At 39.2% G+C, this 26,711-nt stretch overlaps 1 protein-coding gene across 3 annotated transcripts; it reads left to right on the plus strand.

Moving 5' to 3' along the window:
- Window positions 1-784: 784 nt before the first annotated feature.
- Window positions 785-26,711, plus strand: zak (sterile alpha motif and leucine zipper containing kinase AZK). Of its 3 annotated transcripts, none has more exons than XM_035676102.1 (20): window positions 785-1,081; window positions 2,919-3,109; window positions 4,070-4,157; window positions 8,067-8,168; window positions 8,837-8,902; window positions 9,031-9,059; window positions 9,746-9,883; window positions 11,879-11,965; window positions 13,083-13,157; window positions 13,256-13,362; window positions 17,198-17,333; window positions 21,534-21,578; window positions 21,680-21,710; window positions 21,816-21,955; window positions 22,084-22,146; window positions 22,237-22,326; window positions 24,175-24,291; window positions 24,399-24,473; window positions 24,599-24,752; window positions 24,870-26,711. In XM_035676102.1, the coding sequence occupies exons 2-20, from the start codon at window positions 2,951-2,953 to the stop codon at window positions 25,589-25,591; spliced, it is 2,424 nt and encodes an 807-aa protein (XP_035531995.1). In that variant the 5' UTR covers window positions 785-1,081; window positions 2,919-2,950; the 3' UTR covers window positions 25,592-26,711. The 3 variants fall into 3 exon arrangements, with proteins under 3 accessions (XP_035531995.1, XP_035531994.1, XP_035531996.1); XM_035676101.1 differs by having other exon boundaries at window positions 787-986; XM_035676103.1 differs by lacking the exons at window positions 21,534-21,578; window positions 21,680-21,710; window positions 21,816-21,955; ... (4 more) ...; window positions 24,599-24,752; window positions 24,870-26,711 and adding an exon at window positions 18,908-20,484 and having other exon boundaries at window positions 790-986.

Genomic DNA, 26,711 nt, shown 5'->3' on the forward strand with positions numbered 1-26,711 from the left:
TGGAGTATAATGTAACATAATATGTAACTAGGACTTCTCAAGTAAAGAATAAATGCCTCAAAATTGCACCTGAGTACCTGAGTAAAAGTAACTAGTAACTAACGTCCCACCACTGATGGGGTTTAACATGAATGAGCTACATTGGCATTTGTGCAGCAGCAAAACACAAGGTAACTCAAAGTGCTTTATAATCAGTGTCATTACTAGTTATAATATTACAGTAATAATATTACCCTCCCCCAGTAACTAGTAGTGTAACTAATGAATACAATAATACATTTCATTAATAATATTACAGTTCCCCTTCCCCAAAAAATAACTAGTTACAACATTACTTTTGTGTTGAAATCCAACTATCCAATCACATCCTTGGATTAAATTTTGTAATCTAAAAGAAACTTTTATATTCAGCATCTGGAAATATTTATATTACTAATTTTGTGGAGAAGCAGAAAAGTAATACAAATAGTGGTTTAACTAATTACTATTGCTAGAGTGTACTAAGTTAGTGATACAATTACTTTTGAAAAGAGTATTGAGTAATAAATTACATGTTTTGATTAACTAGTTTATAATACATTAAAATGAATTAACCATGTTTACATTAGAGGGACATTAAATAAAATATGCAATTTCCAGAACATTTAAGGGACCTATACAATATTTAATTGGGGGGCCACACACGGAGCACACCGTCCCAGGACGTGTGTTAACAACAACATTGAAGGACCCCTGAGTCTGTTGCGCCTGGGTCCAGCGGGGGGCGCTGTTGCAGTCAGGATGCTGGCAGTACAGAGTGTATAGAGTCCAGTCTGCTGCGGGAAGAAGTTGTGCAACCAGTAAAACCACCGAGGAGTGAGTGGAGAAATCCACAGACGTCACATGAGATTTCCCGGAACTCTGACTTCTCCACATTTCTCTCTGAAAGTTGATCCGCTGCACCGACTGCGAGCTGCTGGAGCCTTAAACTTCACACTTTAATGCCGGTATGTACGGTGTGTCTGTAGCGCCAGAGCCTGAGGGTAGGAGTCAGATACTGGATTCACATGGCGGCTCGCTGTCATCCATGTGAATGTGAACAGTTAAGTCCTAATGGTAGGCCGGAGAGTGCGAGGATGCGTGCTGATAATAATGTCTATAATGGACAGTAGGTATGCTGTTTGTGCAGGTTTACTGTGGTCGTTCGGGCTGCTGAGTGTGATACATAATGCACTTTACTTCAAGGGCTGTTGTAAAAGGGTTATTATGGCAGGTACAGTCATAATAATAATAATAATAGTGAAAGTAACATGTTACACTTCATTGTTGGTGCCGCTTTCTTTTTCAGGTTTGAATGTTAAATGTTTGCAGTGCATCATGTCTTTATGAAGCCATTCAGCCTTGCAAATTCCCCCAATAATCTAAGCCAGTGGTTTTTAAACCAGGGGACCAACAGGGTCCTTGAGTGGGTTGTAGAGGGCGGGGGCCTGCAGAAGGAGGAATATACTGGGTTTTAATGGAATTAAACAGGGTTGGCTGCTTTTATTGACTGTAATTCATAGTGATCCTAGTTTGATTGTCTGTGAAGACTCATAAAATCTAAAGGTGAGAAAATACTGGAGGGGATTCTTTGAGACAAAATCCTCTCAAATTGGAGGTCCTTGGTCTAATGTGCATCTATTGTGGAGGTCTTGACATGAACAAAGTCAAGTCAGAGCGCAACCAAATATCTCAGATCACTAATTACCAAGTAAGATTGCTATATATCAACATTTGGATGTCTCTGTGAGTAAACACCGCCCGGCTGACGGCTGTTAGGATGTGACATAGAAGCTCACAGGTCACCTTACTATCGGCTAGCTTTGTGTGATTTTATTTTTCATTTATCTTTGATTACAGTAACTACCTGCGGTTTGACGTATAGCTATCAGGCTGTTATTGTTGCAGTGCTTGCAGTGGTGTTTGCTATTAGGAGAGAGCTGGCAGGAGGGAGAGCAGGAGTGCTACCATATCTGAGTAACCCTGGCCTCTTGAGTGGACGGACAATACTGAGGGCTGATCCACTGAGCAGATTGCTGTGAGGCTAAGTATAGCATGAATACAAGTAAATCAGCAGAAAGCAATGGCTCCCCTTTGTGACAATAGAGGCATTTCCCGCTGGGAGGGATAGCAATCCCAATGAAGACCCAGGTAACAGCCTTTTAAAAGCCGTAATTGCTCAGCTGTAAATGGGAAACCTATGAACAATAACAGAGCTACAATTTCCTGTAATGATGGGATTATTTCTTTACAAGACGCTTTTATGCTGTTACGGTCAAACAAAAGGATATGATAATAAATCTGTGTGCACTCCAGCTTGGAAACATTACATTTCTAACACTGGCTCACACAAATGCTTCATGTATGGCCTTTGCACAGGCAGGAAGAGCTCGATTTCTAGTGGCGAAGACAAGTCAAAGACAGTTAACATCAAAATGTTATTTGCTCTCGCTGCTTGTGGCCTTACTTGTACTGAACACTGTAGACAGTGCTGGAATAGTCTGTGACTTTGGCTGCATGTTCGCAGCATACCAGGCATGCCATCATCCTTATACAAGCAGGAGTCTGGACCCTGAGCTCATTGCTTACTGGTACTGATGATGAAGAGTGTGTGTGTGTGTGTGGAGCAGAGAACGAGACGAGAGGATGGTCAGTAAATCACAGCACTATAACCCAGGGATATCACACTGACACTACATGCAGAATCAGCCAATGACACAGTGGTCCCTTTCAGGTCATGTGGCTGTCTCATCTAACCAGCAGTCGCACACTCTCAAATAGTGTGTTTCAGACCGAAGCTTCTCTTTCAAGTGTTTTGCACAGTGGGAGCAAGTTTGTTTTAGCACAGCGGACTTTGTTGAGTGAACCAGACTTCCTTCCCTCCTTGTGATCCCCCACAGAATCTGAGGCTGGTGCTGAGTGTCATTATGAGATGTTGTCTCCAAGCGCCTCCTTCGTGCAAATCAAGTTTGATGACATCCACTTCTATGAGAACTGTGGCGGCGGCAGCTTTGGCAGTGTGTACCGAGCCAGGTGGATCTCCAAAGACAAAGAGGTGGCAGTGAAAAAACTGCTCAAGATTGAAAACGAGGTAGGAGTCATAATTGCCTAAGCTTTTCATATACTTTTTAATTGTCAGTATAGTAATCATTTTAATTGCTACCCCATTTAGAGGTATGTGGCGACTTCTGTACCCATCACTCATGGTCATTATACTCCCCCACTCTTAGAAAATGTGCTGCAAAAGAAACATTATTGCCAAATGAAAGAATGCCGTTGGCTCTTGAAATGCCTTTGAAAGCTCAGGCCCATTGTCTTAAAGACAAAAAAAGAATTATCTTTGAAATCTTTTCATGGAAATTGTATTACATTTGTTGGCCTGTGATAAGATGTTGAGGAAATTATTCATCGTTTCTTTTATGAAATTGTAAAAAGATCACAGATATCCATTCAACTTCACTCAAGTGTTGGAGAGATGATTGTTCAGTGAAAATAATAATGTAATCCTTTCACACTGAAGCAATTGTTCATTTAATTATAGTGTTTGGCTACAATTAAATGAATTGGTTTTGTCAGGTTTCTGTTCATTCTAGGAATGGTTTCACAGTGATCTTTCTATATTAATATATATATGTGTATATAAATATATGCTCTTGCTCCTTTATTTTTAGCCTTGCTAGCAGCGTAGCTCTAGAGGTGGTAATGTCTGTCTGTCTGTCTGTCGGTCTGTCGGTCTGTCTGTCTGTCTGTCTGTCTGAAATATCTCAGCAGCTATGTCGTGGATTTAAATCTTATTCAGACATTCGTACTTTGTGTTTAGTTTAGTGCTAATTACCAAACGCTTACATGCTAAACTCTGACCATTATTATTATTGTTATTACTATACCTCCTTAGCATCAGCATGTTAGCATTGTCACTGAATGTAGGGTAACACATGCAGACATTAGCATTCAGCTTGTTTTATTGTTACACTGATATAATGGTTTTAATTTGTGGCAACCTCCATTACGATGAGAAAGTACAGTTTCTCTTTGTGTTTATACTGCTTAGGCTGAAATCCTCAGTGTCCTCAGCCACCGAAACATCATCCAGTTTTATGGCGCAATCGTTGAGGCTCCCAACTATGGAATAGTCACTGGTAAGATTTTTGAATTCTAATATATATATATATATATATATATATATATACTCTGCGTGTACAACAGAGCAGCGGCTGAATCTGTTTGCACCAGTTGCAGTTTGCTCAACACTGAATGCTGCAGAGGTTTCTATGGAAGCATTAGTGAATGCTAGAGAGTTCAGGAAGTGCACACATTGATACAGTAGTTGTTTGCCCCTGTTTGTTTTTGTGTCGAGGTTGGAGACTGAGAAGAATAAAGTGAATGTAGCAATGGGCCCTGCACAGACTTTCATTGGGCAGGAGTCTAAAGGTTGTCCTGGGATGTCATTTTACTTCAGTTCTTACTCTTGTTGCCAGGTTTTGTATTTCTTCCTGGAAAAGTGCTGATCTCCTCTCTCTATTCTGTAATGAAGATTATTAACTGGATTATTTTGCTGCCCTTTTCTTAATTGGTCCTTTTTTTCTCTCTTTGACTCGTTTTGATTTGAATGTTTTGTGTGTTTTGCTTTCCGCTGTAGTAAAGTCGCCCTGAATCACAGGTTAATGATAATTAACTACACAGGTACCATATATAATATTGTTGGCCATTAATTTAATTTTCAACACTACATATAATTCAAAAAAGCAAAACAAAATAGACTCTTTTCTTTAAAACATCAGGCAGCCCTATGAGCAGCAGTGAACTACAAATAGCTCAGCGTACATGCAGATAGGAAGCTGTGTGACAGGCTCTTAACATGTTTACTCACTCTACATTAAAGGTCGGACTTCTGAGCCTCTTTATATGAAAAATATAATTTCTGTTTGACAGGGCCATTATTAAAAGGTCGGCGACATTCAGGGATTACCGCATGTTTGGGAAACCTAGTGACTCCCCACAGGTCATATACGTTCAATGTCTCGTCCATTCGCTCTCCTTCCAGGAAAAACATGCTGTAAGTGAGAATTGTGGCAGAAACTGACTCACATCACCTCCTTTCATCGTGTGGACAATACATCCCACAGTGCGGCTTAAACACAAACAAGATGTTCTTTGTTTCGTTGGTCAACAAAACTGATAAATACAAGCCCGTAGTTCACATTTGTTCTCACTAAATCTAATGTGTTTACGTTTGTCTAATACAATAAACTGTTGTGTTGTTACATTACATTACATTTGTTGACAGAATCTTTTACACTAAGACCAGTAAGTTTATCTTTTTAAAGAAATGTGACATGTCTCCTTTCTGCTCTTGCTTGAAAACACGGCTCGTCTGTTTGATGTGTGCTGTCTGGAGGGTGAACGGTGAATGATAAACACACAGAGATCGTGGCTCTGTTTTTGTTTTGTTTTTGTTTTTTTTTCTTTTTGTTTTTTTTACCTCTACAGAGATGTAATAGAAACAGCCCTATTTGTTCAGCAGTTTGTCTGTCTGTTGTGCATTTGCAGCAGCCTCAAGTGTGCAAGTGAAACTAGGGTTGAGGAGTGTTCTTTAATAAGGAAGTGCTCAAATTCCAAGTGTACAGTAAATAAAAACAACAATAGCAAATGAATAAAGAAAACAATTCAAGTCAAGTCAGGTTAATCTTTATTATTATTGGGAAATCTGATATGTAGCTACTCTTAAAATGACCACATTTACAAATAAGACAACAAGTTAGGTAATGTAGGACAGTAATAAACAATAAAAAAGAATAAACCAGTAAAAATAACAATAAGAAGCATAATATGTGGTGGTATAAATTATGCTCTGTGTGTATGATATATAATAATATATATCTCTAATACTACAGTGTTTCTCTATTGTTTGGGTGGATTGTTAGTTTTGATTGTTAATAGGGGACACAAACAACACAACTGTGTTTCAGTTTGTAAAACAGCAAATGCTCAAAACTGTGGTGCCTAAAAATAAAATGCAGTAACAAAATACTGTTATACTAAAGCCAAAATAGTAAAAAAAAACACCATCAAAACATCGTCATCATCATCAAATGTTTCCCGTGTGAGTCAGTTCAGGTCAGTTCTGTGATCTCAGTGAAGTCGACCTGCACATGAGATTTATGTTTGTTTGTTTCCGTCACCATGCTGAAATAATGATGTCCTTTTTTATTGAGGAATGGAGAGTAGTAGGAGATATTCTTTTAGACTTTTCCTGAAATGTTGCAATTAAATACTATGAAACCTCTTCTTGTACAATTTGACACTGAAACACAGTTTGGCAACAGCTTCCTCTACAGATTTTGCCATCTTACATTCACATGCCATGTGCTGCATCTTCATATCCTCTTTCTCTGCTTTGTAATTAAATTACTTGGTGTCACTTTACATGTGACCATATAAAGATTATGGAGTGAAAGGTTTTGTATTTCTGCATATTCTTACCCTGTAAACAAGTCAACACGGCTGAAACAGGGTTTTCTTCATTAGGAAGAAGGTTGAGATTATTGTGAGCAGAAGACCCCCATGTAACATCTGTACTTGGTGTTTGCACTTGTGTTAAATTGTATGCAACAATAATTTCTATGTAATAACTGTGTGAAGCCAAGAACTGTACAAAAAGAAGCAGAAGCCTTTACCAGTGAAGTGAAAGCATTCAAACGACTTGCAGATTTGCATCTGCAGGAGGAAAACTCGTGGCACCTTATCAGCCACTGTAGTATTTTAAGAAGGTTTTGTTGTCAAGGGGCTGGTTGGTGTCTCTGTTTATCAAAGCAGAATCTAATTAGCACCAGATACAGGAAAAAAGGTTTATGGCCAACCTGAACATGCCATGTCCACATTCATCAGCTCTGTTATAAATTTCCTCCGTCTGTTGACATACTGTACAGTATCAGGCTGGGCAGTTCCCTTTCTCTGACAGCCAATATCTATCTCTGTCGCTGCTGACCTGCATGAGTTTAACAATATCTGCTGTCACTCAGCGGCCTAATAAACCTAATGAATTAATTGTTTGTTTTGGGATAAAGGTACGTTTACCTGTGACATACACTGCAAGTTTGTTGTTTCACTGATTAAACCTCCATATTAGGCTCATTCACTGCGAGGTGGATGATGCTAAAATAAAAGCACAACAGAGCCACAGGCAGTTATATTATCTATGGAATGTGGTTGAACGTAGTAAAGTGCAAAGTGAGAAGCAGACAGGTCTTCACTTGCACACACAGGTGAAGTAAGGTAGGTTTATTTGTAGCTGCATGCTATTTAAGGTACAGGTTTGCATGTTAAAAAAAAAAAAAAAAGCTGTGCAAAAAATTGCGACTCATAATAATAAAAACCATTGGTGTATTTTATGATTGTTAATTAGACTGCTGTCTTGGTGCCTGTGTATGTTTACATTACTGTGTTGGAACATAATTAGGTTATTATGCACAAACAGAGGTTTCCTGCTGTTCTAGCTGGTATGATAGTGCTTGTTTATCTTTATTCAAGCACTTTACCTCACAGTATAGCTGACAGATAGCAAAAAATTTTGATTTTCCTGTTCTACATGCTTTATCGAAGCTTTTGTCTCCATGTCTTTGACAGTCTTTTGAGGGGGATTTTGTAAAAGGTTAATTGGTTGTCAGGACCTATGAGAAGTGTATAGAACTTTTGAAAACAAAGCATAAAGACTATTCCTTTGTGTTTTTGATCGATTTGATAACGTGGGCTCCTGAGGGAACAAGGTGGCCCATAATGTTCAGTTACTCTGTGATAAATTGAACTCACCCACAGCGACAGTGACAGGAGCAATCTGTAAACAAGACGCTGTTAGTCGGCTTCCAGGAGTCGTCTGGCAGAATTTCAATTTTCAATTGTTTTCGCGTAATGCTCTCACATACTGCACTCATATGTGTAATGTAACGCCTCAAGAGAACAGTTTTGTCACTGCAAGACATTTTACCATCACAAACTGTCAGTCATTCCCCATTCCCAACTCAAATTCAAACTCACATCTCTCCCCACAGAGTATGCGAGCGGGGGATCCTTGTATGATTACCTGTCCAGTGATGAGAGTGAGGAAATGGACATGGGACAGATCATGACATGGGCTGCAGAGATTGCCAGAGGTAAATGGGATGATCTTCTTCATTATGTTACTGAATTACTGCTAAATTTGTATTAATTAATAAATTGTAAACATTTATTTTTGCATAGGAAAGTCATTGAGAGCGAGCTGTTATGTCCTGTTTACATAGTTTTACAACTTGGTCACATTTGGCTCGGCTGATGGTGGTAAAACTGAACTAAACAACTGTAGACAGTGGCACTGGTATAGATATTTATAAATGAAAAGGATCTGAATATACGAATAGTTATTAGTTATTAGCTAGTTTTCATTCCAGGTCATCGAATACAGATGCAAGCGATTTCAGTTACACACTGGTCCTCTCATTTGTTATGTGTCATAATCAATGTTGACTCTGGTCACCAGTTTTTGGGCTTAATAGTCGGCAGGCAGTGAAGCTGTATTTGCACATGGGAATATAAATAGGCAAGAGTCGAGGAGTCCTGATTTTGCTTGTTAGTGAATTCATAATAATGTACATTTCTACTCCAAGCTGCTCTAGGTCTCCCTCAGCTCACTGCTACTCTACCCATATACACTATTTCAAACAGGATGTGGTCCCTCTTGGTACATTATCAATTGAAAGATGCATTTTTGTGATTTATTAAAAACCACTGGATAATGTAGTTGTGGCTCTCTCTAAAGACGTCCTTTTTATTTCCGCTTTAGGAATGCACTATTTACATTCAGAGGCCCCCATTAAGGTGATCCACAGAGACTTAAAGTCCAGGAATGGTAAGTGATTTATTTTATTGCATATTTTTTTGTGTCTAAAACATATTAATTCATATATACATGAATGCTACATATTCTTTACAGCGATTACATACTTTTATTGACTTTAAGAACATTTTCTCTTTCAGTTGTTTTGGCAGCAGACAAGGTTCTCAAGGTGGGTTTTTCCTTATGTGTTTATCTCAGATATATTTTGCTGCACAATGAGCCAGCTCTGATGAGGTGCTGCTGTCTTGTTATCTGAACGTTTCAACTTTAATGAGAATATGAATATAAAAAGAATATAAGCATGACATACTGGAATGTTATTTACGTACAGTATGTGGACACAAGAGGGCAGTGAATAACTTAGCATGTATAAGAAACCACTGACGGCATTACCGGTGTGCTTTACTGCACTGTGGGTTCTTTGATGGATGAGACTAGTAGAAAAGAGATTAAACAAAAGCTCGTGACAATATATTGTTCCTTTTATCTGCAAGAGAGTTACTATATATTATAGAAAACTATTCAGTAACTCCAAACATGTTTTGAAGCCTCTTCTGTGTGTATCTGAAGCATCATAGAGGAACAGTTTCTGACATGAAACTAGAGCATAGTAAGTCAAATACCATTTGTCTGTGACACTGCAGTGACGAGTCCAGGCCTACACATCTGTAGCATTTACTAACACCAGAATCACCACTAGATCCACACTCTTTGTCAGTAGCACATGCTGGTTTCATTAGTGCATTTTCCATACACAGAGGAAGTGCATTCTTCTACGGATGGGGGATACCAAAATAAACATTTTGATTCAGATTGATTAGAAGAATAATCTCAGTTCTGTTTTTGTCACTTCAGATCTGTGATTTTGGGGCGTCCAAGTTCCTGACCCACACGACACACATGTCCTTGGTGGGCACGTTTCCCTGGATGGCTCCGGAGGTGATCCAGAGCCTGCCTGTGTCTGAGACTTGTGACACTTTCTCCTACGGTGTGGTGAGTGGAAAGAAGGAAAGGAGGGGAAAGCAGCATTAAATTCAAATTGTACAGTTCTGACACATATTGCCAGGAATAACATATAGTGTCTAGAACAGTTTCCCATATTCTTATAATAAAAAACCTAACCATATAAAAAAAAGGGCAATCATTATTATATTGGCTGTGAAAAGCAAGAATTCAGGTAACTTAAACAAACAATAAACAAGAAAACAATGACAATTACTTTTTTAGATATATAAATCTTAGTAATAAAAAAAGTGATTTATTCTCTGTTCTGGAAAACCATACACAACATTTATTTGATTGACATACAAACACAACGCAGGGCCTCCACAGATGGTTAGCACTACTCATGTACAGTTTTACATAATATTCAAATTATTTTATCTGATGTTGTCAACATAACTATTATCATGAGGAAATATCTTATATAAGCTTCCTTTTTGTATCTTTAAAAATATTGAAGCATATAAAACATATGCTTACAAGAGTAAATATAAATATTGTTTTAAATATGCAGATAACAGTGCACATGTTCTCCTGGAAGACCTTCGTGGTGTCACACTCGAGGCTGTTCTTTTGAAAAGTGACAGAAATAGTTGTGCCAAGAATGAAAAAGAGAACTACAGAGAAAAGTTCAATCCATGGCTCCTTTCTCACCTCTCCACAGCAGGCCAATCGCTGCATGAAGTGGGTGTGAATGTCAGATCACCGGTTTTGAAAAGTTACAGAAATTGTCAGACACAGACCCCCCTCATCTGATGTTGGAAAGGTGTCGGGGGGTTTCTGAAGCTATCTGACCATCCGACAAGTAGCTCTGTTGGAGTACACCGGCCACTTTAGCTTGTAAAAAGTTACTTTTAGATTTTTTATATTAAGTTTCTACATTTCTTTTTGAAGTTTTGTACATTGTACATTTCTGGCATTTGTTATTCAGTTACAAATAGTGTACTCGAATCCAGTGTAAATATATCGCTAAATTATATCAAAGTTAAAAAAGATATTAATTGACAAGCAAAATTCAAGTCTCAACCTATTTATAAAAGCTTTTTTGCTTTGATTTGACAATTTTATCATTTTACTTTTGTCTAAAAAACGAAACAATGTATAAGTCAATGGAATACACTCAATACATTTGTGGAAATTGCCCTTTAGTCACTTATGGCTTGTCGGTCAATCAGTCCTTTCAGTTCTTTCTCTGCTTAAGTTGACAAACGCGGTGATTTTGATCTTTCCAGAAGTACCGAATCTCATGTGCCTTTCTTATTCTTGTGAAGTTGCTGTCTAAAGACTTTTAGCAATAGTTTCAAAATGGAAACCATTACCAGTTACCTGTAATGAGCTCAAAAATTGCAGTTTGTATTATACAAGGGTAAATTACTGATGTAAAATCAAACGAAAAAGTATGTAAAAATAATTTTTTCTCAGATATATGTATGATTTTACAAGCTAAACAGACAATGTTTATGATTGCAATGAGTGCTATTTATGTCAGGTACTGCAAAATGATTGCAAATTTAAGTATGCAGTTTCCCCCCTCAAACACCTTCCTAAGGAGCTTATTTCTATAGTAAAACACATACATGTAATGAGAGGCAGCTGGCAAATATGGTACACATATAGAGTAGAGCCCTTGGGTGTCTGAAAAATGGCTCTCCTCCACCTTTTCATGATTTAATTTTTAAGATGTTGACGCAGGTTGTTATTTCTGAACTGAAAGCACCTAAATTATAAAGGGAGTACTGTTATTGTACTTCAGAAATCGTGGCAGCCTTTAATTGTTGTCGGAAATCTGAAATTAATCTTTTTGTCTCTTTCGTTTGTTGCATTTGGTCTTCAAGAAAGACAGTTTTTAAGATTTATATATCTATACACATGCTATAGAAACAGGTCAAATCTGCTCAGCCGTATTATAGATGTTTGTATGAGTGTCATTTTACAGTTTTATAACTGTATTTGTTTACTGACCTTGGCTCTTGACTCCTGTGACAGGTGCTTTGGGAAATGCTAACCCGTGAGATTCCCTTCAAAGGCCTGGAAGGTTTGCAAGTGGCCTGGCTCGTAGTGGAGAAAAATGAGGTACTCTAGTGTGTGATTACATGTTTATATAGTCTACAGAATTCCTCGACAGTCTACAGTCTAGTTTGATTAATCAGTATATAAATAATTTGACATTTTGGAAAATTCTCTTATTTGCTTTCTTGCTGAGAGTTAGATAAGAAGATTGATACATCTCTCATGTCTGTACGGTAAAAATGAAGCTACAGTCAGCAGATGGTTAGCTTAGCTTAGCTTAGCATAAAAAGCCAGCAGTGGCTCAGTTGTACACAATGTGAATGGAAAGACTTCATTAGACGTAACCAGTTAGATGTGAATACTTGAAGTCCATACTTGAAGGAGTTTAAAATGTTTTAATGTTGGCAAAACATGTTTTGCTTTTATCATAGAGGTTTTATGAATTGGCTTCACATAACAGACAGACGTTTCTGATGAGTTCTGAGTTCAGTCAGAGGTTTATGCTGCACAAGCACACTCCCACTTGTGATTTTATAGGTACTGTATGTACAGGTAAAGGTAACATTTCTTGTCTTCACCATGAGATTGACAGGCAACGAGGCAATCAGTGGAGACTCAAGGATAGAGTCAGGCTAACATTTTCCCCTTATGCTAAGTTAAGCCATGGACGATGATGGCTGTTGATTCATATTTAGCATGCAGAAATGAGAGTCGTATTGATCTTCTCATTTAACTCTCTGCAAGAAAGTAATTAAGTATATATTCCTGTGAAACTATTCCTTTAAAGCTCCAGTGTGTAATACCTATTGGCGTCTAGCGGTGTAGTTGCACCCTCCCCAAAGCATGTAGGAGAAACTATAGTGGCTGCGAAATGCAAAATACAAAAGGCCCTATCTAGAGCTAGTGTTTGGTTTGTCCATTCTGGGCCACTGTAGAAACATGGCGGTTTAACATGGCAGACTCCGTAGAAGAGGACCCGCTCTCGCTGTAGATTAAAATACATAATTCTGATGTAACAAAAACACAACGATTCTACACTAATGAAAACATACCTGTGAATATTATATTCAATTTCTGCCAATAGATTCTCTTAAATGTTACACACTGGACTAAATAAGGACCAATTCATTTTAGTTCACTAACCAGCCGTTCATCCTACAACTGACTGACTGTGTTTCAGAGGTTAACCATCCCCAGTGGTTGTCCTGCCAGCTTTGCTGAGCTCATGAGGAACTGCTGGGCAACAGAGCCAAAAGTGAGTGATACTCTAAGTTTCATTAGCATGCAAATTAACAACTTATGTATGTTTTCATTTGAATCACATACAGAGCAAATGTTTGTATGTTGATTTAGGAAAGGCCAATGTTCAAGCAGATCCTCTCTACTTTGGAGTCCATGTCTAATGACAGCCAACTTCCTCAACAGTGCAACTCTTTCCTTCACAACAAGGCTGAATGGAGGTAATGAGATCAGCCAGGCCCAGTAAATGTATTTATAACTCTCTTTTTTCACCAATATACTGCCTCAGCCTAAGGAAATGTGCAACTGTTTTCAAAGAATGATGTGGAAATGTAGCTGATGGGGGCCATGCAATACAAAAAAAAGACTTGAGATCGTGCATATAGATCTTTAATAATTACACTGATAGCTACATAAAGGCATGAAAACCTCCAAAGAATCATCCATCTGGATATACTTCCTCTCTTTACCCATAAGGCCCTAAAAATAATCACCATCTTTTTCAAGTAGAAGTGTTTAATTGGGTTGTATGAGCAGCTGGAGGTTTGGTGATGTTCAGCACAGCCTGAGTCTCAGCTGTTACTTTATTCTCTGTCTGCCTCTCTGCGGGGCTTGTCTGTGCTCTGAGGTTTTTCCTCAGAAGTTGTGCTGGTGGCATCATGTCCAGGCAGCCATCTGCAGGTGGAGCAGGTTGGAGTTAATCTTGCTGCTGGAAAACAGAAACTGAGAATGTGTGACACAGAAAGGCGCATTTGTTGTAGCTCAAGAGGTTTGATACTATAAGCTTAAGCTGGCTGGAAGTGGAAGGAGAGACTAGTGGGTGATCAGAGCAGGAGGTAGCTTCACCAGAAAGGGCACAGAGATGTTACGCTGACCTCAGAGAAGTTGGGCTTACTACAATTTCCTCAGGTAGCTGATTTGCATTACCCGGGAATTAAGAGTCGTCCACACCAGCAACAATAACTACAGATATTTATTTTAAAATCCTTATAACTCCAGTGGATGGTCCACACCACAACTATAACAAAGACGACAGTGTTGAATGTTATCGTTGGGATTGTTTTCAGAGTATTTTAGTATACACCTTAATAAATGCTTACATAACGTAATATTAGGCCATTTTACCTGAGATGTACTTCTAAACAGTCTTTAGCGCTGATAGGGTCTCTGAAATGCGTAATGAAGTTATCTTTTCTTAACAAAGTATGAATAAAATATGTCTTCAAAGGACGACAACTCTTGTAACAGAGCACTTACAAACTCCTCTCACCTTTGAAGAACTTCATGAACCCATATTCTTCTGGTCTTCTTTTTGTTTCTTTGTGCAACGTACAGCAGCAACAGCCCATCAATGTACATTGTCTTCAGCTTAATAGACACACCATACAGTGCAGTGTTTCAGTGCAGTGACTCTGTGTTATACTGTAGCTCATTGGCTTTCAAATTAAACAATTTATATCAGGTTAAAGTGCTGAATTTTGGCTTGAAGTTAGAGAGCACTCACATCTATATTGGGTGCACAGTGCAGGAATATAGCCTTGGGGGTGTATATATACATATACTATATATATACAGTATATCAAGACAAAGAGTCTACAGCCATGCTAACAGCACTTTGAGGCTGTACTTAGACACAGCAATACTTTGAGCGAAATGCTAACATCAGAATGCTAACTTGCTCACAGTGACAGTGTTAAAATGCTTAGCAGGTATAATGTCTGGGTACCACGTTCACCATCCAGGTTTAGTGTGTCAGCACGCTAACATGTGCTAATAAGCTCTAAACACAAAGTACAGCTGAGGCTGATGGGTCATTAGTTTTTGGTCATAAACCAAAGTTACATAAATTAAAAGTCAAGATCACTAAAGTTCTTACAATTCATCCTGAGGGGGGACGTGACGTTCATGAGCACATGAACAACAACTTTATGACAGCAACATGTGTTCAGCAGTGCAGCGACAGATAGCTTCAGCTGTTTAAACCTCTGTTCAGTCCTCTCCTGCTCTCCCATCGTCACTGCGATTTTATGTGTAAGTGCTCTTATTTTTTTTTTGATGTTTCTGTTGTCAGACAACCTGGATGAAGTACAAAGTAAAGCAGACCATTCTGTACATTGTGCTAAGATGCTCGTTATATGATGCTGTTTTTCTAACACGTCTAACTAAATCTTCGTTGTAGTAACTAGGATCTACTAAAGATGGAAAAACAAGTTAGTTTAATCAGTAGCTTCCTCCATTGAGTCTAGCTTTCTGTCACCTCTAACCCTCTCTGTAATGTAAAGCTGTTATTGAGTTATATTTATGTTGAGGTGCAGACGACCTCATGATCATTTAATAGTGATTTAACCAGCATCTCAGCACAGCGCTACAGGTCTTATAGTTTGCATGGTTAATAGGTAACGTTAGCATTTATCAGCCACTACCAAATCACAGCTTACTGTATGCTCATTTTGTTGTCAAAAAAAAAAAACAACAGAAACAGGAAAATAATGAAATAAGACTGTGATGATGGAGAGCAGGACCTGATTGAACTGAAGTTAAACGAGCTGACTGTGTGTCGCACTACTTTATCCTCACAGTCATTGTTTCATGTCCGATCCAGTGTCCTAATACTTACAGACTATACTATATGTTGTTTGCACAGACAAATAAACCCTAGCTCTGAGAGTTTAATAGTCAAAAGCAGCTGATATAATCCAATGGTTGCTATGTCTTGAAACTAGTAAATTAATATCTTGTATTGTGTAAACCACTGGTTCTTAAACTATGGTACGTGTATCAAGCTGCCTCTTGTGGATGAATCTCTGGAATATTTAAAAAAATCTAAATTAATTAATTAAAAATCATAGAATACTATCAAAATACTACAAATATATAATGAAATTAAGCTAAGAAATCAGATTAAATTTAAAATTGAGATGAATATGGTCAGCCTACACAGACTGTGTGGATAAAAAACTCTTGAAAAGAGAGTTTGGTAATGTACCGGGCAATATAAAATGCCAAAAGAGAAGAAAACAAATTATTTGGGAAGTTGAGCAAGAGTGGAAATTGTTTGAGGTGGGAAGCATCAGGGTGGAGGAAGTGGAGGACTGGGAGGAGTAAGGATGGGCTTTCCTGCCCGGGCTACATGTGTTTATGAACATAATGTGTGAGAACTGAGTTTTTGTTGGGCTGAAGCTCAGCATGGATTTCCACGACACACTGTGCAGCCCCACCCACTGGGCAAAACAAACTTCCCCAGCTTGAAGTAAACATGAGACATTGTCCCGTCCTTGGCATTCAAAGCTTCAGACACAGACTAATCACCTTCTGACTGCATGGCATTACAGAGGAGTTTTGTTTTATTTTGCTTTAGTGTCGCTGCTTACTTTGTTAGCACTCTAACTGTATTTAATTTCACTATGCTGTATTATTTACAGTATAAGGCTGGTGATTTAACATTTTCTTACCGTCAACAAATTCCAGGAAAATACCAAAACGTGGGTCGATTAGTCTAGTCAGCGATTGTTCGTGCCCACTCGTTCATAGTGGAAATCCCAAAGTTTCCAAAATATTCACATTAAATGGAACGATGCAGCCAGAGTTTTGGCTTTGAATTGTTCCCACACATTCAAGTTGATACATGATATATATGATAGGTCAGTTAACCTTTAAGCTAATTAAGGAATTAAGAAAATAAAAAGGGGAAACTGGATTCTGAGGGGTTAAAACACATCAATGAGGTGCAGTTTTGCCTGCCTTGATGACCTTCATTTCAATGAACACAAGCACTGTTGTTTACAGAGTCAATCCCACACACACAGTCCTGGTGCAAAAGTAGTCCCTAGCGCACCAAATGTTTTAATCTGCAGCTGAAAATAGTCCCTAATAAATGCACTGTTTAGTCCTTTAAAAATCACATATTTGTGATGTCTTAAGTGCCACACAGAGAGGGACTAACATATTGTTGGTTTTGGCCTTTTCATGGGTTTTGTTGACAAATAGAAGAATATTAAATCAGACCAGGCTTTAACATATCTACATCTCACATTGTTCTGTTGCTGGATACTACAGGTGTGAGATTGAAGCCACACTTGAGAGACTTAAGAAGCTGGAGAGAGACCTGAGTACCAAAGAGCAGGAGCTGAAGGAACGAGAGCGGCGTCTAAAGATGTGGGAGCGCAAACTCATCGAACAGTCCAACAGCCCGGTGAGTTCCTCATCATCTCCCTCTCCACCTTGGTCTACCTTCACACTCAAGACAGCTGCCACCAACTGTCAAGTGGTCAGAGCATTAGCGCCTCACTTTCACACCGCTGGTCACATGTGTGTTTCCTCAATCCCATTAGAAGAGGGGCAAAAATCTTCCTCTGGGGTGAAGTGGAAATTGGAAAGCAGTGAAATGAAAATACAATGTGAGGAATGAGAAGTGAAGTAAAGAGCACATTATGAAAACATTATGGGCAGTACTGCATTTATGCGCAGTGTATGTGTATGTGCATGGCTGCCCAACAGTAAAAGCTGTTTCTTACTAGAATTAATACTGAATTGTGAGTGTCCAGCTTCCTGCAGTTCACGGCTTTCTTGCAGTTTGCCTGCACTGTATTGTTTGCATGCAAAACACACAGCAGATCATATTCTGGTTTTCCTTGTTTTCACTTTCTGTGAACAAGATACCGTTGTTTTCTCAAAACCGTGTGGGAATGAATGCCACAGTGGTGTACAGTAGAGATATCTTGGAGGCTGCAACAAAACACAGATTCTATAGTCTGAGTTTGAAATAGTCTACAAAAGTTTTGAATGAAATACACCAGGGTTCTCAAACTCCAATTGGCTTCTGGCCACTGCTGGCATTGTCATCTCATAGGAGGGAGAAGTACTACAAGAAAGCACAATATTTCAGAAAATTTACTTTTTTATTTCCATTACAAACATTAACAAAAATGCACACAGAGCATTTATTCATTTTTATATACATTAGTTGACACTTGATATCTCACTGCACTTTGTCTGCAAAAAGTTCTACTTTTCTGAACAAACACTATCAGTGACTTGCAACATGCAATCCTTCAGAAACTGCGCTGCAGTGAATAGATTTCTTATTTTGCTTTGGCGACTAACTCACTCACCACATAACTTGCTTTAACTTACGACTTCTTTGTGGCTTTATGGAAAGGACTTTGCTGAGACGTTAGTACTCTCTGAAGCCTCGTTGTTTTTTGTTTTTTCTCCTTATCTCCCTGGACACTTTTTCCTGCATATCAGGCAGGTAGCATTTCCATTGAACTCCACAAAACATTACTGCAATGTCCATCTTTCTTGAAACTGTTTCTGGTTTAGAAAGAGTCATCTTTGTTGTCCGCACTAGGCATCTTTGACCTTTCCCATTATTTTGTGCCATTTTTATTAAAAAAAAACAAAATTGTGTTTTTATTTTAATTGTATATGAAGGGGTAGTTGAAATCGGTATGAAATAACCAAAGAAAATGTAAAGGGGAGGGAATAAAGGCCCAGAAATGTCCCCCGGACCAGCAGTTTTGAGACCCCTGAAGTACACTAAAATCATTTCCCGTATTTCCTTTCTTTTCCCACCTTACTCTATTGTTCTACTCTCTTAACTTCCTTTTATAATCCAGTTTTCTAATTCACATCTTGGGGTTAAAAATGTCTTATTTACACTTATTTTGTGGTTTGAAACTGATTACTTACTTCCTTTTCTTTTCTATCCTCTCTTCTTTTCTTTTACCCCTGTGTCCCCGCTCTCCACCTGTCTCTGCCTCTCAGCTCTTCTTACCTGTGGCAAAAAAGATAAGTGCTAAGTCGTTCTATCAGTGTAAGACGGAGGAATCAAACAGTTCACAGATGTCATGTCAGATCACAACCTCCAGTAACGAGGAGGTGAAGCTGCAGTCCATGATGAAAGGCTTTGAGGACATGTTTTCCTTGGACTTTGGCCGGCCTGTCCTGCACTCGGGCATGCAGGTCAACATGCAGGCCAGGCAGAACTCCTCCATGTCGAGCTGTGTCAGAGAAGGACACAAAATCAACATGACTCTGGGCATGGGACGCTTCAATTTGTCTGACGACAGTGAATAAAGCTCTCCGGCGTTCTGTGTCACCACAGCTGCATCTGTCCAACACTGTGATCTCACTTAATGCATTATTGGTGTTGTGGAAGCACTTTTTCTAAATAATTTGCTTGTTAAGTCATGTTGATTATTTTGTCATTTGAACAATCTTCACTTTGTCCCTTAAAAAACACATCTTGGCATACTATTTCTTCTGCTTTGTTCAAGTAATATTCATGATGTGCCTTCAGAAATAGCTCAGTGTAGCACAGAAACATCTTACAGAATATATTTGTAACCCTCCACCTATGGATATTATGGATGTAATTTACTGTATGCCTAATGTACTGCATGTATAGTGCCATGCTGTGAAGAAAAGAGCCACGTGAGCCACTTGCTTAGAGAAGGCCAGGCTTTTATGATGAAGTGACATTTTGCTGACATTAAGATTGGCCAATTTGTTCTGGATGTGGTGGAGTGCAGTTGTTGAGACGCAGTCTCTTACCAGGATGAGAAAGTACATGTTTTATCCTCTGACTGACCCAGGTTCAAAACAGCAGGAGAGGGACTTTGCTGTGTGACTGTCAGCTTCATTCTCTCATTTTACCTTTTAGAGAATGGATTCTTCCATCGGCCAAAAATTTAAAATGATAAAGAAATTAAGAAATAATTAATAACAATAATATTGTTTTTGCACTTGAGGCCTCAATTAGAGTTTTTACCAGTGAAGTCACGATATTGATTTTAATATAATAGTTTCCTCCTGTAGACACATTTTACATAGAGTATCACAACATATGGTCTAACTGAATATTAGCCTCAAGACCTGCACTTTACAGTAGAGAAAATCGTATTAGCATTAGTGTTCTGTTAGGTATTATGCTTCATCTGGGGGAAGGACATGCTTCCTTGAGCATAGCCTATTAAATTGTCCCCTTCGTTTGTTATCATCAGTCAGTCTCGTGAGAATGTAATCCTCTGTATTCCTGTTTTGTTGCTTGTTAGCTTCCTGCCATGAGCTAATATTCCTATTCAGACGTTGCCCGTACTCCCCTGTGCCATCAAGACCTATACATGCTAGACTAGACATAACAATTAACACAAACTCTTACCAGTATTTACATTCTCCTGTGTGAGATCCAGACACTTAAGTCATCCTGAAACATTCAGCTTCCACACTTGTGAGTCATCTCTTTTCGCTTCCACCAAAATTATTTGACTAGCAGCTTCTTGATGTGACTTATTTCCCTGAAACCTTCACTGTTTTGTCAATAAATCAGTTGATTTCAACTATCTGACAATGTGTCTGTCTTAGATTGATTTTATTACATTAAAAAATACTGAATTATGTTGTATAACTACTATTATCGGCCAAACCGTTATGATCGATGACAGAACAGAGTGTGACTGATAACATTTTAATAAAATAAAAATAAAGAACATCTTGTGATATTAACTTCATGCCGTTTTGTAACTCTCTGTATTCATGGTCTGGTTACCCACCATCCACTTAGTCCACATGGGGGCAGAATTGTGTGAACTAAACCTAACTCAAAGCCTTTTTCTTCTCAGCAGAGTCCACACACATATCATAAACACAAAAACTCTGCCCGCATTTTGAATTTGAGATCTAGGTACCTTTGTCAACAGCATGCCATGGATCTCAATGAAAGAAGCATGGCAACACATTTGTCAAATACAGTATGCTGCTTGAGAAAGTGATGTTAAGTCACTCCAGTGAGGCTTTGGCAGTAGGCAGTGTTTCTGAATCTGTTTACTTCCGAACGGCAGCACTGGAGGAGGCGGAAAACGCTGCAGGGCTGAGTGGCTTTATGAGGCGGCGGGCTGCACTGAAATATATGGCAGCAACTGTCTATTGAGACCGGCATTCAGTTCATAATCTGAGCTGTTATCAGATGTCGTGGGAAGAAGACAGTGAATGGGGATTACTCAGTCATTTAGTCGTCTTTCCTCCAATTTTCCATTGCATTATTTCTGTCATTACACACCAGTCTCATGAGCACAATGATGAAATCTTTATTTTGGCTGGCAAGTTTCTGCCTGATTACATTTAATGAGCAATAAATGATTTATCATTCAAATAGATCACGTTAGATCAGTCAGATGGACATTTCCGTTTGATATAGACCATTAAAGGCGCGGCACAATAAGCGGAGAAGTAATGGCTGCAAAAGACATGGAAAACATGGCTATTTTCCATTTTGATAACATTTTCTTAAGATTTTTACTTTAAGATCTGTCAGTCATAAATAGAAATGTTTCATTCCCATCCCTCCATATTCTGTTGCTGTTACTTCTGTTTGTCTTTTGTTTTCATGCAGTTGCTGCCCACCCTTGACATCTATACATGGACAGAGGAGCATGTGGTCAGTATCACTGTATTTACCTCATAACTAATATATTCATCTATATTGTCACGCCACATGATGACTATTAAAACTAACATATCACCATTTTTTTCCTTCAGTATTTCTGGATGCAGCAAATATTTGGCGCAGGTTTGTTCACTTTCAGAAGTTGTACACTGTAAGATCATCCTTAATCCGACTTTGGCAGCTTCAGACTCTTTATTTGTTGTTTATTTGTTTGTTTGTCTATCTCAGGGGAGGGCCCATGTGACATGCAACGGTATGCAGACCTGTTTAAAGAAAATCACATCACCGGAAAGAGGTTACTGCTGCTCACGGAAAACGACATGCGGGACATGGGGGTCAAGTCCAAAGGTCATGTCATGCACCTTAAGGCAAGTCACAGTTAACCATTAACCACAACTTCTCTTTTATTTTCATCCACACATAATTTACAGTGTGAGTACTATGTATGGTCAGTATATTTTAAATTACAGTAAATCTCACATCTTCTCTTCTGCAGAGTGAAATTGAAAAGCTAACTAATGATTACCTCGGGTTCGTCCACTTCCCGCCTCTGTTGAAGGTATAAAGTTTCTTCTTTATCTTCAGGAAGAGTTGGGCTTGTTTTGGGGTTTCTGTGCATATTGGAAATAATACCAATTTTCTTTTCCAGGACGAGCTGGAACAGGAGGTGGAGAGGAGTAAAACTGTTAATCTGGAGCTTGTGTTTGGGTACCACTGGAAATCAGGAACGGGCAAATCTGTAAGTTTGTAGTGAAACAACGCGCACATACACGTTGACTGCATCAACATATTCTGCAGCTGCATCGTCCGCTTTGTGAGGACAATCACAAATCAATGTTGTACTGTATCCACTTTGATCAGGGTTGTTATTAATTGTTAACATCTTTCATACATTCGGGAATAATTGCAAATAGATGCACAGAATAGTGTTTTGCCGTGATTGAATCAGCCTCCTTGTACTGAGGAATCATGATGATGGCTGTTATACTGACCATTGAAGGCATCACTAGACATGCATAAAACCAGACAAATAAACATTTCATTCTCTGCCATGTACCACATCCACCTCGACTTGCTCACAGCCCTTTGTTAGGGTCTCAAACTGTGGAGAAAGGGTGGCTCTTAACTTGCTGTTTGAATTTAATCAAAAATAGCCCATTTAGCCAGAAGTCATTTTCCTTTTAAAAGGCAAACGTTATTTAATCTTTCAGCTGTTCATTGTCCCATCATAAATAGTCCTCTTTCAGTGTGTTCGGCAGGGCTGAAACGAGCCTGCTAATTGCCTCCCATTTCTTCTGACATGTGGTGGTTTAGTGGGTAGAAAACACAGCAGGGAGAAGGAAACAGGAGGCTGAGAAAATGAGAGCTAATTATTTTCCCCTGCCTGGTGTCAGGTTCCGTGTCAGCCTTGTTTTTACAAACTGGAAGGTTTTTTGCACTAAATAAAACAAACCCGCACTGCATTTTTTTTCTTCGCCCCTCTTTGCTGGCGATGTCATGGAAGCAGCTGCACTTCTCAAAGACAAAATGAGGGCCTGCGATTGTGCGGCCACCATCTGACAGCCACTGAGGGTCCCCTACTAATGAGGATATCACCGTGCAGCCAAGTGAAAGGTGCTGAATTATGTATGAGTTGTCATTAGACGCACTCGGGTCCTAGGCATCATTACCAGACATTGTTTCTGCTGGAGTGATTAGACTAGCATGGACCTGGGAGCCCCGGTGCGATCGTCCAGTGCCGACACCAGGCCAGCGCGGGGCCACTGGTGTGTTTCTGAGCCAGAGGCTTGCTGAAGCTTCCCCTTTGAGCCGTTTCCAGCCCCCGGGGACGATGCAGAAGAGGGCGAAGGCTCCTCAGACGAGTGTGTTAGTGCCACTCCTCTGATGTCTTTCTCTGTGATCACTACACAATGGATTGGCCTGTGCCATGAACCCTGTGTGGTTAAGCAGTGACCTGTGGTTTTTTTCGCGGGCGGCTTTTGGGGATTGGCAGAATCATTACTGCTTCGTCAGCATTCAGTATGCAGGAGAAGAGGGCTGGGGAATTGTTCAGATTTGTGCCTCCTAGTGAGGATTTGATGTGTCCCGCACGCAAGGGAAAAACCTTTCACATTCCTGCTCCAAGAAATTCATCCTGCATCCCACCAAGAAAAATAACATCAAATGTTTGACAAGGAATTTATGTCTACATAAAAATATTTTCTATTGTTGTCATTTAGTAGTTTTATGATATTCTCACTGCAATGTTGAGCCATTCGTATTGTAATTAAGATCAGTTTTCTAAATGAGGTGTTTCATAATGCATTTACCTGCTTTAGATATTGTATACAAACTGCATTTGATTTTATTTAAAAATTTCTGTCCCCTTTCAATTTCTTTATGCTATAATCTCTGTCCTTCCCCCACAATATGAGGCTTTGTGGCCACTACCATTAAACTACCTCTAGGTTGTGCTGTTGGTTTATATTCAAGAGTAACCAAGTTCTCCACACAGAATACTGCAATTATAAACTTTTCCATACAATCAGGTGTTGTTTCTGTGTGTACCAGACCGACATTATCTTACCATTAGCTCTTTTCTTTCCAGGATTGCAAATGGAAAATGTACGTTGAGCTTGATGGAGATGACGTTGCAGTAACCTACATCAAAGATGTCATCTTTAATGCCAACCGTCAGGATGTGGAAATCCTGCGAATGACTAAGGTGTCGTCAGGAACACTTTTTTTTTTTTAAATCAGTGCATCAGTGTCAATAGGATTGTTGTATTATGGTCAGATTTGAGTTAATAAACTAATATCGTTGCAATGCAGCCACCTTTTGTGATGGACAAATGGATCGTTGGAATACAGCAGGACCAGAAAGTCGACTACACGATCAATTATGAGGTGAATCACTTCAGCAGCCATTTGAGATATCAATTTTAAAAAGGCAATCACAGAACCCTGCACAATAAATTTTAATATTTCTGACACTAAATATCCTTATATATTCTCATCTTCTCACACTTTAGAATGATGTCAAGTCACCAAAGTGTACCAGACACAGCTGTCCAGTGTCGTGGAGTCTCGGTGGTGGACAGGACGAGATCAAGACTGTGGAGTTAGTCATCGAAACAACGCCGACAGCTAACATCGACTGGAACCTCAGGGACAAGTGTAACTCGGGTAATTCTTTTATTTCATCTTCATCAACAGCTTGAGCTTGTGGTTATCTCAAATATATTTAACAGTATTAAACAAAGACTGTGCTCCTATTGTATCAATGCATATCTTCTTTGTTAGATATTGATCCCACGTGGATGTACAACGTTAGGCAGAGGCAGATGATGACCCAGAAATCCCTGCAGACGACTGCTGCTCTGACTGGCTTCACTAAATCTGATGCCCGCACTCTGCCTCAGTTCCTGTCTGCTCATGAAAGCCAGGGGTTTTCTTATGCTGCAGCTGTGCGTCGCTCTCCAAACCGCAGCCATGTAGCTCCCTGGATTGACTCGCGAAGCTCCTCGCCAACTGCCAGCCTGTCGGCCAAACTCTCCCCACTCCATCTTGGGTCAAAGGGCAGCAGCCCTTCCAGCACTACGTCAGAGAGCACCTCCGAGAGAGAACGAGAGCGCCCGCTCAGTGCTGGAGCTGTGTATGACCACCGCAGAAACAACTACTTTGGCAACACATTAACTGTGGGAGGGGGGCAGGGTAGGGGGTATGCATCGACCAATACTAGAGGTAACAATATTAATAATAAAACCAGCAAAACCTCGCGACAGCCATGGAGGCCACGGTCCAACAGTTACAGTGTCACACCACAGAACCGCCCCTCCATGATACCAGGTATATTGTCTGTGACAGAAAACCCCAGCGAGGAAAAAGAGGGGGCCAAAGCCAGCGATGGAGGGTGGATCAAAGTGGAGCGACAGAAGAGATTACCACGTCAGGACAATAAACAAGTCAGAGGTCGACAGAGGAGAGGGGGCAGGGGAGGGCGTGGCGCTGGTGGAAGAACTTAATGTAGGCCACACATGAACTGACAGCTTCTTGTGTGTTGAACATGTCATGCGCTGAAAAGGTTTTACATATGAATCATGTCTGGTTACAGGCTCAAAAATGAACTGCTAGTTTTAAGAGATTCTCACTGATGTATATACTATAAGTGTCAACATAAGCTATTATTTTTTAAAACAGGCTTCTGTCAGGTAAACAAAAATGAGCACACTCAGCATGTATTTATTGTTATTATAAAAACCTTTTTTTTGTTATTATTATTATCTCAAATTTCTCAATAGGAGTTCACTTTTTTAAAAACTATGTGTATGTGGACTAAACTGTGGATCACTTTTAATTTCTTTGACACAAAATACATTCAATGGCCACATTGATTTTGCCGCCCAAACCACGACCAAAACCAAATGTAGTTACCCTCCATTATAAAACTGTAACACATAAACGTAACACAAAATTACTTCTGCTACATCTACATCTGAAATAAACAGAAATGCTCCTAATTAGGACAAACAACACTGTGTTTGTATTCCTTAATGACTTCTATGAAAGACCGGTGTGGAAAGGGGGTGTGTGAGGCAGAAACCATAACATTTTGTAATTGTAGGCAACAATATGGCGTTCCACCGGTCTCTTCCAGTCATGGGGTCACTTTTCCTCCCACCTTACTCTCCATCCTTCAACCCCATACAGAGGAATTATTGTCCTCATCAGAAAGTGGAGAGTTTATGACCACCAACCACATAATCACATGTCTTGGATGCAATAAACACTGAATGTTTGCAGAAGATTGTCAGGGATCAGACATGCAAGATTACTTCCCAGAAGTATTACAGGAAAGGGCATAAGGTTTCAAATGCAGAAGACCGGGTTGACTAGCACTGTTGTTTTCTATATCTGTAGCTATCCTATACTTGTAAGTATAGGAACAAAGTATAGTTTTGTAATTGCAATTACTCTGAGCAAATATGTGAAAAAAAAATCAAGCATATTGAAGAATATTATAGGATTTCTCATTGATTTCTGTAACATAAACTGTAATGTAACAATCAATTTAATAAAGAAGTGATCTTTTGGTTGTACTCTTGGTTTATGATAAATAAATAAAGAAAAACATGCTTCAAAAAC

This window comes from Morone saxatilis, unplaced genomic scaffold (assembly GCF_004916995.1).
Source record: "Morone saxatilis isolate NCDOM2014 unplaced genomic scaffold, NCSU_SB_2.0 Contig5, whole genome shotgun sequence".
Lineage (NCBI taxonomy): Eukaryota > Metazoa > Chordata > Actinopteri > Moronidae > Morone > Morone saxatilis.